The sequence below is a fragment of the Sarcophilus harrisii genome, chromosome 2 (genome assembly GCF_902635505.1).
Source record: "Sarcophilus harrisii chromosome 2, mSarHar1.11, whole genome shotgun sequence".
NCBI lineage: Eukaryota > Metazoa > Chordata > Mammalia > Dasyuromorphia > Dasyuridae > Sarcophilus > Sarcophilus harrisii.
The window spans coordinates 613053686-613067300 of record NC_045427.1 but is presented as its reverse complement, the minus strand read 5'-3'; the positions used below and the strand labels follow the sequence as shown (position 1 = coordinate 613067300).

Genomic DNA, 13615 nt, shown 5'->3' with positions numbered 1-13615 from the left:
CTGCCAGCCTTAGCGCTGAGCTGTGTCGGGTCAGCCCTTAGTGCAGCGTGAAGTAGCTCTGCTTCCCAGGATAGGGTTGGACCTTGTCTCTGCCTCAGCCTTTCTGGGTCTGACATCATGTTGATGTGAATTAGAGCCCTGAGGCAACAGTCCTTACATTACCTTCATCTTCAGATGGCATCCTCAAATACAATTTTGAAAAGGCACAAAATAGTCCTTATTTATTGATACCAGGTGGTATGTTGCTGCTATTCTTTTTTTGAGCCATAAATCCAGTTTAGTGAGCATTTATTAACCACCCATTGGGGGCTAGTGTAGGGAGTGTAGGCAGAGCAGCTAGCCTGGAGGCTGCAGGCTCAAGCCCCACCTCTGACCCCTGGCTTCTCAGAAACTTCCTGGGGGGCGTCGCAGGTCTAAGTTTTTTGTGATCCTGAGCCCCATCTCTGTTCCTGCCCTCTGCACCAGAAACTAGGTCAGGGGCAAAGGAGGCAGATAGAACTCTGCCCAGACCAAAGCATTGGGTTCTGGTGGAGATGGGTGGTCCAGAATACCATGTGCCCAGAAAAAGGAATCTGTACAAATGAAACAAAGCAGGTGCCAGCTGCCCTCTTAGAGCACCACTGGCTCTGAGATTTATGAGGAAAATCATTCTGTTTGGCCTAAAGGTAGTCCTTCAGCCTCAGATTTGGAGGCTTGGAAGCTATGTTACCTGGTTGAGGAATAGTGTGGAAGGAAAAAGGATTCATTGGAGAATTTTGAAGGTGAAAAGAAGGATAGAGAAGATAGGAAAGGATTATTCCACTGCTATGTGTCAGCATGAGACCACAGGTCTTCAGAAATAGGGAACACTAATATTTTAACATTGAAGGAGAAGCAGAAGGAATTTCTTTTTGTCTTGGTTATTTAATGAGATAGATTGAAATGTTCCAAGATGTTAGATCTAGAAGACTTGCACTTGATTTCTCTCTTTAAGGTTTTAGTAACTGGGAATAGTTGAATCTCTAAAAGAGAAATCAGCTTTTAATTTGCTTTTTGTTAATCCTGCTATCACTGATATAAACCAGTTTATTTAGAGTATTAAAATGATAACACCAATAGATAGAGCCCAATAAATATTTGATACATTGATGCTTCTGATTTCTATGGAGATCACCTAGCCATACTTGCTTCAAGGACCACAGATTATGCTCCTTTCCCAGGCAGCTATTCTACAATCTAAGTCCATCAAGTATTTATGAAATTCCTATGAACAAGGCACTCTGGTAAGCTCTGCCCTCCAAGAACTTACACTGCACTGCAGACAAAGGTCATTGGTCATGGGAGTCTAAAAGAAAGGATGCCCCAGTGTTGGCAAGTCTGATGATAGTGCTCAGATATGCTGTCTTTTTATATCAGGGGTGGGAAACCTATTGTCTGCCAAGGGCTATTGGGAGGATATTTATAACATCATTTGGGGCCACACAAAATTCTCAACTTAAAAGCAGTGGGGGATTGCTGTACCTAGCTTTCAGTTCATCATTAGTTGTGATTGCCTCGGAAGGGCCAGACCAAATGGATTTTGCAGGCGTTATACAGCCCTCAAGCTGGACATTCCCCACTCTGTTTTATATGAAGGCTAACACACTTTCAATATGTAAAATGATACTGGTAATTTTATATGGAAAAAAGTATACAAATCTTTCAAAAGGCCAGGAACTCGTGTTTTAGAAATTTTTTAAATAGATAGTAGAATCCGCTATTCCTTAAACATTTCCCTATGAGTCTTTTAATTCCAGAGATAAAAATATTTTTTCCTGAGAAAGCTTAAGCTTGGTTTCTTGCTTAACCTACATACATTTGAGGAGAAATCATTTAAAGGTAGTTTATTTGCTACTTATAGCAAAACCGTATCTGCTAACATTTTCTCTTCACCCTCAAAGACTTAGTCTAAATATAACTGAGAAAAGATAGTTGATAAAATGACACCAGTTTGAAAAGTCACACATTGTTATGACTCATAAATGAACAAGGTTTGCCTTTGTTCTTTTGTGTAGATGATGAGAGCAATGCTTTGACAACAAGATCTGATTCTGGAAGCCCATGTATGCCATATGAACCACAGCCATTGGTGTTACCTCGAGTGCCACAGTCTAAGATGCTCTCCATCACGTCAAATCCGGTAAGCTTATGAAGCTATTTTCTTGGGTAGCCTGATACTGATAATGTTAAGTTTTTCTCTTTGTCAAATTTCCTTCTTGGTCAGTATGATCAGAAAAATCTCTACTATGTTCGTTAATTCATGATGGAAAATATATTTTGTAATAATAAAAATAACATGAGTCAGGACTGAATGTGGATCACAACATGGTATTTTCACTTTTTTGTTATTTGTTTGCTTTTTGTTTTTCTTATTTTTTTTTCCTTTCTGATCTGATTTTTCTTGTGCATGATAAATGTGGAAATATGTGTAGAAGAAATGTACGTGTTTAACATGTATTGGATTACTTGCTGGCTAGGGAAAGGAGTGGGGGAAAAGGAGAGAGAAAAATTTGGAACATAAGGTTTTACAAGGGTATATGTTGAAAACTGTCTTTGCATATATTTTGAAAATAAAAAGGTATTATTTTGAAAAAATATATATAAAACAACATTATATAAAAAACAAAAATAAGTAAAAATAACATGAACAAAATTTTTATAGTTTTGATTTAGCTAAATGATGAGATTCTGACCACAGAGAAGTTTGTTATCCAGGCTTTTTGAACAGGCAACCAAGCACTATAATTTTTAGGATAATCTCTGTTACATTAATCCAAATTTTATGAAGTATATATTATTTTCCTCTCATTTCAGATATCATGATCCTAAAATAATAGTAGTCTTGAGAATTGTCTTGGGTTTTTCTTTCTGTTCCTTTTTTCTCACTCTCCCATTTTTCACCATTTATCCTTTTTTCCTTTTTCTTTTCCTTTCTGCCTTCCTTATATTGATCTTTTTTTTGGATGCACAGAGCTCACAGTCCAGACATAATAGGCAAGTCAAAAAATTAGAGAAATTTATAGTAGGGAAAAAAGATGGTCATCTATTTGTGATTAGTGACTTGTTTATCCTCATTCATAAACTCAGGTTTCAATAAGCTGTTAATATTATTGACTCAGAAAAGAACTCATTCCAGCTTTTGAATTGAAACTTAGATAATCTTAACTCGAGCTTTCTTCTAGACAAAAATCTGATAGTCCATGTGTTGGAAATAAACCACTCAACTCATACTTTTTCTGTAATATAATGATATAGTCTTTAACATGTCTTCAATCTAAAATATTACAGAGATTGGATCTGTAAAGGGAGAAACTCTCATCAACAAACAAATAATATCTATACATAACAGACTTGGTCAAACATGACCCTTAATATTAATGTCCCTAATCCTATTTATCACATCAACAAACCTTCTAGGCTGAAAGTATATATTTTTCACATGAGATGCCCCTAAAAAATAAATAAATAAAAGATTCTGTGGCAGTTGGCATAAGGAGGGTCCTGACCTTCATACTGAAAGGGGATTGACTGAGCAAGAGCTAGGGGCCAATGATGGACTAATCTGAGATCACTCAAGCAAGGCTTCAGTAAAGTACCAGGTTAAGTTTAAAAAAACAAATCCATTCGCAGTGCCTCTTGAGCTATGTTGAAATCAAAATGCATCCAAGTTTGTTGAACTGATGGAATAATAGGCACAAAGTCATAGATTATGCAGTGACTAAAGACAGAGCAGAAGGACTAAATGAGCAACTTTACTTCATTTGTGGTAGTTATTTGAACTTTTTCTTTGTATATTGCCTAGGTTCTGATTTATTATACTTAATTAGACAAAGTTTATTTTCTTCATGAATAGGATATCCTTTGCCTGGGCTACACATAGCAACCTAGAAAGAACACACTCCCAATCTAGGATTGAGGCTAAGAACAATTCACCAACATACTGCAGACATCAGCAAGCTGCCAAGAAGCATATTGGGAGAATGTTCCTCTACCCCACCCCCCACTTTGTACCCCCTCCCACCTATAAAAGCTCTTTGTTTTTACTATCAAATGAATATTTGAAAAGATTAAAAAAAAAAAAAAAAAAAGAGGTCTCTAGAGCCAAATAAAGAGTAATGTGGGGTTTTGTTTGTTTTTTGGTTTTCACTTGTAGATGAGTCTCTGTCCTTCATCCAGTGGCAGTCGCCAGCCAAATATGAATGGTTTGTTGGTTCATGGGATGCCCTTACAGCCAAGAAATCTCTCTTTGATGGACAAACTCATGTAAGAAAGGCTTTTTCCTTTTCCTCTTTAAAAAAAAAAAATATGTAAGCCCTGAACTTTGTAGATTTTTGTATATCACCAAACCCTTCATCCTAATATAAGGGGGATCAGGTCCTACTTGGCACTCTTGGAACAGTTATATTGAATTGTAGGCTCCCTGCTAAAAGGAACTAGTAGTACAACATATGCCTTTCACATTCAGCTAGTCAGAGGCATTCTGACTAAGACTTTTTAAAGGTATGATTCCATTACAAAAATTTCAGGTGTGATGGCAGGCCAGTGGAGAAACATTTTTAGGTGGATGAATTTTTTGATGACTGTCATCACTTTGGATGTAGGGACAGGAAGGTTGGCTCTGATGACAAATAAACAGTTTGCTTTTAGCAGTTACTTTTGCTTGTAATTCAAATTATAGCACACTCTTAAGGAAAGATTAATTTATCTGATCTGGGAAAACATTATTCCTTGGGATTAGATTGTTTATTAAAAAGTTTGAAGTTTTTTCTTTGAACATATTATACAAATCAAGACTTTTATCCTGTGACTTATTTCCATGTACGCTTTGAATTTGAGTCGTATTTTAAATTTTTCATTTTTTATTTGGTTACTAGAGATATAGATGACAAACTACTTATGAGACCTGGATCTAGTACCATCCTTTCTAACCGAAATTGGCCAAATCGAACACTGGAGCTCAGTTCCTCTTCTCTGTTACATACGGTGCAGTCTGCCAGGAGGCGCAACCCGCCACCACGTACCCTTCATCCAATTGGCACGGGTCATTCACGCTCAGGGACTCCGAGACCCATGGATGAAATCATCAGAGGAACACGACTGTAGGTTTCAGAATTATACTCTAAAGTGAGAGGGCTCTGATAAATCTAAAGAAAAGTTAATTTTATGTAGGAAACCTAAGATGGAGAAAAAAAAAAAACATTGTTATAATTTGGTTCTGATAGGTTAAATTGAATGCAGAATGAATAATAGGAGGAAAGATTTTAATGTGAAATGGTTTTAGATCTCACACATCTCCATGCCTAAGAAGTTGATTCAAATATAGGTATAGAATTGACCAAGAATAGCTTTTCTGTGAAAGAGGTTAATAATAAACAAGCGGGAATGAGAAATGATGCTTAGTTCAAGATGAGGGCAAAGTCTTTATGAAAATGAATTCTCTTTACATTCCCCAAAAGTTATTAATTATATTTATGATACTGTTATTTGTAAAATCAAATAAGCAACTTTTCATATCAGGAAAACTATTCCTTTAGGGTCTTTCACCTATTCCCTCCAGGATATTCCTTCATTTAATGTTTTGTCTGTGCCTGCTTTTACAGACTGTTTTTAAGTTAAACATGCTTTACTACTAATAGTACTCCAAAGCAATCATTTATTGATTCCTCCCCTCACATTTCTGTTTTAACCACCCATTATGCTTAACTAGATTGCTTACCATAAAGAGAATATGGACCAGGAGAGAGGGAAAATGGAGGGGGGGCAATGGCACTAGCACTAACGGCCATCTTGGAGAGCAGGATTCTGTTGTATTGGATATTTATGTAGAAATCATGAATGTGAGATCATAATTTAGTTTTCCAATGGCCATGTCAGTCTAATTATGTTGCTAAATGAATTCAAATCAATCTTTGCTCATCAGCTGTCCTCCTTAACTCATTCAGTTTATGTACTCACTTTATACTTTTCTACCTTCTGGTACCTGACAGAATCAGTTGGCTGTACTTGGAGTTTTGGGTATCAGTGATAGGTAGTTCAGCTACACCTGAGTTGAAGAAGGGTATTTCACAAACAAGACAGATTACTTCCAGTACTGTTTGTAAAAGACATGCTCCTAACCTGTACCTTGACCCAGCATTACAATGATTGAGATCTTGTAAATGAAGCCCTACTTCTGAGACCTTCCAGATGTAAAACAGAATTCTCTCACCAGACCGCTTAAGAAAAAAAAGCCAGATATTATTTCAAACAAAGCCCTGGGGAGCATTGCCCAAATATTTTCGTAAATGAAATTGTGCCTGGGTAGCTTGAAGCACCCCCCTATAGACATTAAACTCAAATCTTTCATTAGCATTTGAATGAATTGTTTCTGCTTTTTTTTATTTGGGTTCTTGGGGAATGGCAGCCTCACAGCAGCTGACTCCTTGTCTTCATCGCCAATGTTGCTGAGTCGAAACAACTTGCTTCCCCCAATTGGCCCTGCTGACATGGAGCACTTGAGAAGCGCGGGATCACAGCGGCAGCCGGCCAGTGTAAGCATCCACCATGGGGAGCAGGATGGTTTCCTGGGGAGACCTCGTTCTGGCTGGAAGTACAGAGCTCCTGTTGTTGATGAGTACAGGTGCTCTCCCACGTGGGGCTTGGGCGGGCTCGTTCTCACCATTAGTCACTGGCTCCCGGTCTTTGTCTTCTTCCTCAGAAGTCCCGAGCCGATCCCAGCCGAGCGCGCAGTGCGGTGGTGAATGAGCCCAACCAGCAGCCACAGGACAGGCTGCTGCTACCCGACTTCTTCTCCAGACCCAATACCACCCAGTCATTTTTGGTACACTACAAATATCCTTTTTGGTCGCTGGCACTGGGGAACAAAATGGACAGAAAGGCTGGTTTATAAGCTGAGCATGTAACTTTACAGGGAACTTAAGGCTTAGGATACTGCTTAGGATGTTAACATTGCCAATAGCAAAACCTTTAATTGGCTGCAAAAACAGCATGATATGGGCTGACCAAAAATTAACAGAAGCAAGTGTATATATAAAGTTTCTTTTTTTCCCTCCTTTTTTCCTAATTTCCTTGTAAATTGTTCTTTGGTTCTCTGCTGTGTCCCTTATTTATTCTTTTTTTCCCTTTCATATTCTCCACCACTCCAAAGCAAGCTACAGTTAAGAAAAGATATATTTATATATACATATGTACATACATACACACACTCACCCCTACATACACCCCATATACACACACATCTTTCCTATCCCTGCTGCTTCTTTAAATTTTGCTCCATAACTTGCCTTGCTATTACTTAACTTCCCCTGACCCAGGATCTCTCCCTTGTCTTCTTCCCTCTCCCTTTGCTTCCCCATCTGCCCATCCCTTCCCCCTTATTTCTTTACAGATTTTGGAGGGTGCTGTACCCTTCATGGTATATATGTAGTGTTGCCTATTGAACCCATTCCCAATGTCAGTAAAGGTTTTCAGAACTAGGAACCCTACCCCCCCACAATGCCTCTATGTCTATTCTTCCTCTGCACCTCATTTATATGACATGACTATATTTTTGCCTTTACTCTGCCAATCTTTCTTTTAGAAATTGCCTTATTGTTGTGAATCTTAAACATATACATTTTCCCATGTTAAAAAACATACAGTTTGTCTATGTTTAAACAGTCTGTCCATGTTGAATTCCTTAAAATTGATCTTTGATACTAATTGTCATATGTTAAATTTTTTGTTAAGTTCAGTTTTAGTTGGTAGGAAGTCCTGAAAATCTGCAAAATTCATCGAATGTCCATTTTTTTTTTTCATTCAAAATTATAATTTTGCCTGATATGATATTTTTGGCCACAGTTCTTTTGATTGTTGGTAGATGTGATCCCAGGACTTGCAGTCTTTTATTTTAGCTGCTGATAAGTCTTATACAACTTTAATTGTAGCTCTATTGTATTTGAATTGTTATTGGGGTTTTTTGTTTGTTTCTTGCAAAATCTTCTCTTTGATCTGGGGGTTTTGAAATTTGGCAATAATATTCCTCTGTGTTTTCCACAAAGGATCTCATTCAGGTGGTGATAGGCAAATTTTTTCTATTTCTATTTTCCTCTCATGTTCTATCACTCTAGGACAATTTTCTTGGATTATTTCCTGCATTATTATGTCAAGGTCCTTTTTTTCCCCCTCAACATTTCTCAATATTTTTTTTCTGTTGTAATCTTCTTGAACTGTTCACCGGATCTGTCATTTTTCTTATGTTTCACATTCTGTGTGAAACACACACACATTCTGTGGTTTGTTTCTTTTTCATTCTTTACAATATGTTTTGTTAGTTCTTGGTCTCTCATAGCTTCACTGGCTTCCCCTCCCCAATTCTAATTTTCAAAACATTATTTTTATCTTTATCTTCTTTTCTAGTTAATTAACTTTTTTTTCCCACAAGCTTCTTGTTTTTCTTGGATAGTTTTTATTTATTAATTTTTCCTCAATGTCTCTTGTTTGATTTTTAAATTTTTTTTTTGAGTTCTATAAATTCTCTCTGGGCAGGGAGTCATTTTATGTTACTCTTTGGGGTAGAAGTTTTTTTCCTAAAGTGTCTTCCTCTAAAGATAATATGAACAGGGAAGACTGGGATTTATGTTTCAATGGTGGAGTTCTTTCTTCTTTGCCGATTCACTTTTTTAAAAAATAAGTGATAGTAGTGTAAGCACCTTTAATTGTGGGGGAGATATTCAAGCTTCCCTTCAACTCTCCCTTCTGACCAGGAACCCCAAACCAAGAACCACCTCCTCCTGAAGGTGCCCACAGTGTCCCTGCACTCACAGGATGCTGGTTCCTTCTCACCCAAGGCCATGTCTCAGAAGCCCAGTCCAGCCTGGTGTTCTCAGTCAGCCGAGTTTCCCCTGGTCCTCTCAGATTCAAACCCCGACTAACAGATAGTCTGGGAAGTGAGAGTCTCCGTGGCTCCTAGTGAGGGTCCTGCCACACCCAGCTAGCTCCAGGGCTCCCCACTTGCTGTTTCTGTGGAGCTAGGCCAGAGGTGTCTGCACTTCAGACAAATTAATCCTCAGCCTGCAGTCTTTCTTCAGATCTTCTCTGATTGTAGCAAGAGGACACCTGTCCTACCCTAAGTGTTCTTGATTTTTTACCAGTCTATGTTTGCCCTGAGATGCAAATTTGTTCTATCTGGGAGGGAAATCTGGAGAGCTTTAAATTTACCAACCTACTCTGCCATCTTCCCGAATCCTCCCTCGTTTTTAAAGTTTCTTAAAGATTCTTACTGATAGATTGCACCTTGTAGTTAGATGACCCTAGAGATCACCTAATTTATCCCCATCATTTTACAAATGATGAAGCTGATGTGATTTACCCTGGTTCACCTGACCAAGATCAAAGGCTTTATCCCTCTTCTTTGTGGTCTTTCTACTATACCATTAACTCTTATATTTTAAAGCTTCAATTTAGACCTCTGAGAATAAACAAGAGAAAAAAGCCAGTGTTTTTTTGTCAACAGTGGCCTTGGATATTAGTCACAGTAATCCTCTAAATACGTTTCTAGAGGACTACCAGAAGAAGGGAAGTAATATTCTGATGAGGAACTGGGTGAAATATAAGTAAGTTTGGAATCTTGACATTACTAAACAAAAAATAACGGTGAAAAGTGTTCCTAATCAACATGTTTCACACCAGGACGGTGTCCTATAGGGAAAACTTTTGCACATCCAATGTTCTGCAGATGGCTCAGTCCCAACTTTTCTGTCAGCATCTTCCAGAGCTAGAGAAGGGGCCAACCTAAGCTGCCAGCATTGCTCACTCATGTATCCAGGAAACCAGAGAGGAACCCCAGAAGGTTCCAAGATAGTGATGGATTTGGCCATTTGCTCCCTAACAACTATCTGACCCATTTATTTATTTCTACATGAAAAAGTGAAGTGTGAGACAGATGAATAGATGTGATCTTGACAAGAGGAATGTTTATAAGGGAAAATATATCCCAAACAAACAAAAGTAAAGGAGAAAAATAACAACTACTAATTCCTGGAGTTTTCACTGAGTCTTATTTTAGAAGCTCTATTAAATCTGCTTTCCTCTGGGCATATATGGCAGTAATATTTAAGACTGACATAAGGCAGCAAGATTTCTTCTGAGAATGAAATTCAGCTCATGCTCATGAGCACATGAGTTTTACCCAAAACAGAGGTAATAGGCAAACTTGTATTAGACATCATTTCTTTCAACATGTTACCTTCAGAGTGCCTTGTCCTTTCTCACAGACAAATCACAAAATTCATGTAGGGCAGTGGTGTCAAACTCAAGTAGAAAAAACCTGAGTACTCTACGGACTTTTGTGAGCAAGGCAATATCTGCCTTGCAGTATGCAGTCCAGATTTGCTATAACTTTCCTTCCAAGGAACAGGCAGCTTTTAATTTTGTGATTGCAAGTTGCTATGTGATCTTTGAGCCCAAGTATATAAATATCTGACACTGCTTTCATTGTTTCTCCCTCTATTTGGCAGGAAGTGATAGAATCAGTTGCTTAGATCCTCCTTTTTTTTTAAATTTTAAGCTTCAAGCAAGCTTTTACATTCTCTTATTTCAACCTCATCAAGAAGCTTCTTAATTCTTCATCACGTTCTGCCATCAGAATGTTATCATCTATCTCTGAGATTGTTGATATTTCTTCTGGCAACTTTAATTCCAGCTTTTGATTCATTCAGCCTGGTATTTTGAATTATATATTCTGCATTTAAGTTAAATATGTGAACATACAACCGCTACATACTCCTTTTCTGATCTTAAGCCAATCAGTTATTCCATGTTTGATTCTCACTGCCTACAGAAGAAACAAATAAGATGACTTGCCACATTGTGTTGTGAGCTACATAAAGGTTTTAGTGTGATCAATGAAGTAGAAGTAGATTTTTTTTCTTAGAACTTTGGCTTTCTCCATAATTCAGTTAATATTGTCAAATTGGCCTCTATTCCTCAGCCTTTTTGAAAATGAGCATGTTTTGGTAATTCTTGGTTCACATATTGCTGCTGAAGCCTGGCTTACAGAATCTTAATCATGTGAAATGAGCACAATTGTCAGATAATATGAATTGATCTTTTCCAATCCAATAATCTCAGAGTTTTCCAAGTATTGAGCACTACACTTTTTGCAGCACATCTTTTAGGAATTTAATTAACTCAGCTGGATTTCTTTCATCACTACTAGCATTAGTAGCAATGTTTCCTAACAGCCCACTTGACTTCATTCTCTAAGATGTTTGACACTCTAGATTTGCACTGTCATGATCAACAATACTTTTCTTGTTGAGTTCTTCTGTATATTCTTGTTATCTCTTAAATTCTCCTATTTAAATGTATTAAGTACCTACCATTTTTTGTCATTTATCATATCCAGTTTTGCAAACATTCTCTTGATATCTTTGATTTTCTTGACGATATTTTATCAGTGCAAGTCTATTGTTTTCTTCTATTTCTTTCCATTGCTCACTTAAGAAAACCTTGTCTTTCTCCTTGCTGTTCCTTGGAATTCTACCTTCAATTGGGTATCTTTCCCTTTCTCTTTCCTTCTTTCTTTAGCTATTTGTAAAGCCTCAGAGAGCCATTATACTTTCTTGCTTCTTTTCCTCTGGATGCTTTTTGTTGCTGCCTCTCATACAACATTATAAATCTCTGTATTCTATTTACTAGATTGAATTCTCTTAAGTTTATTCATCATCTTCATTTAATATATAAGGGATGTTATTTAGGTCATATTTAATACTAATAGTTTTTCCCATTTTCTTCCATTTAGATCCAAATTTTGCAGTAAAAAACTTTTTTTTAAACTGTAGATTTTCTCCATCTTTGGTTACAAAGCATATAATCAATCTGATTTTGATACTATCTGGTAACATTCACGTGTAAAATTAACTTTTGAGTTGTTGAAAAAGTGTTTGCCGAGACCAGAGAGTTATATTGACAAAACTTTTAGTTTCTGCCCTGCTTTGTTTCATACTCCATGGTAAAACCGGTTTTCCAGTTGTTTTGCTTTGCTAGAAAACATTCCAATGCTTATTCCAGTCCCTGAGCATGACCTCTTTATTTGGTATTATTTCTAAAAGATACACATTCATAGAATTGAGCAACTTTGGCATCTTGGGTGTCAGTGGTTAGACAATAGTTGTGTATTACTGTAATGTTTAAAGGTTTGTCTTGATTGGAACAGATATCATTCTGTCATTTTGAGATTTTCTCACTTTTTTATTGACTATGAGAGCTATTCTGTTTCTTCTAAAGGATTCTTGACCTCAGTAGTATATGAAAAGATCATCTGAATTAAATTTCTATAGGAATGGTTAATGATATGGATTAGTATTTGTTCTTTAATCCTTTCCTCTTTTTTCAGCATTGTTAGCAGGGATAGGGACTGAACCTTTGATTTTATGAGTATTAAAAAACTCTCTCCACCAATATAAGTTAGTATAGTATAATTTCTAGTTTTATAAAGTTACCTAGAAGCCCTGAAAGGTTGTGACTCTTCAATAGCCACACTCCCTCTTATTACAGATTATCTTCATCTCACTTTTATTCTAGTTTGATGCTGATTTTTATCTTTGTACTAACAAGTTTAGTGGTCTGACTGGAAACAGCCAATTCAGAATTAACTCTCATATCGTGAATCAGTTATCCCAGTATGATAAATTTAAGTTATTAAAATTAAAAAGATGGAAATATGTGAAGTCAGGTTTTAGGAAGGAAAATAGATTTATAGTGTTGATATACAGGCTAGTCTCATTCCTTATTTAACATTCAACAATGAATGAATATTAATATTCTTAGAAATAAAAAACAATTACATATTTAATAAACTTGACATAAAGGCAAAAAAGTACTGTGTACATTTAATATTATATATATATTTTTTTACTATACATATACATACATATCTTAGAATAAGAATGATTTAAGATTCAGATACTATGAATAGGAATGCAGCCTCTGGCATTCTGTATGTGTGTGTATGTGTTGAAAGTCTGCATGAAGTTCTCAAATGGGCATACCCCTTGGATAGGCAGATGGATATAACAATATTAGTAGTTCTAATAATTCAAAGCCTTTTTCCTTCTTACGGATATTTAAACATTAAATCTTAATCATTTGGGGAGAAAAATTAATGAAGGGGTTCAGTTACTTTTCATTCTTTCCTTCTAGCCAGATACACAGTGTCGACGTTCTTGCACCATTGTTGATTATCCTAATCAGTCCCGGGCTGGAAGGGGATCTTCAGGTACAAGTAAGCTTTACTCTTGTTTTTTTGCTACAGGGTAACAAATATGATATAAACTTTGACTTTTTTTTTTAATACTACATATAAAAGGTTTGTAGAATAAAGTTAACATAAGGTAATATATATATAATTACTATGTCGTAAAAGATCTATTATCAGATTCAAATAAATAGAATTTAATAAGGACTGCAGAATTTCTTTTTCAGTTGCAAACTAATAAAGCTAATGAAAAATACCAAGGTAGCAATTCTTTCACCACCACTGTCTAGAGAATGGCATATTTTGATTAATTGGCAGGACGGTTAGCAAAAAAATCTGAAACTAGTTTTCTTTCATCAA

General features: G+C 36.6%; 1 protein-coding gene across 3 annotated transcripts in view; it reads left to right on the top strand.

Annotated features, from left to right (window-relative positions):
* FAM149B1 (family with sequence similarity 149 member B1) overlaps positions 1–13615 on the top strand; it is a 47070-nt gene that overhangs the window by 30866 nt on the left and 2589 nt on the right. The window contains exons 8-13 of one of the 3 annotated variants that reach the window (XM_023495363.2): positions 2034–2158; positions 4172–4281; positions 4893–5117; positions 6422–6548; positions 6719–6838; positions 13201–13282. In XM_023495363.2, the coding sequence (XP_023351131.1) occupies positions 2034–2158; positions 4172–4281; positions 4893–5117; positions 6422–6548; positions 6719–6838; positions 13201–13282 (789 nt within the window). Of the gene's footprint in view, positions 1–2033; positions 2159–4171; positions 4282–4892; positions 5118–6421; positions 6549–6715; positions 6839–13200; positions 13283–13615 lie in introns of all 3 variants that reach the window. The other 2 variants (XM_023495364.2, XM_012540632.3) reach the window with 2 other exon arrangements.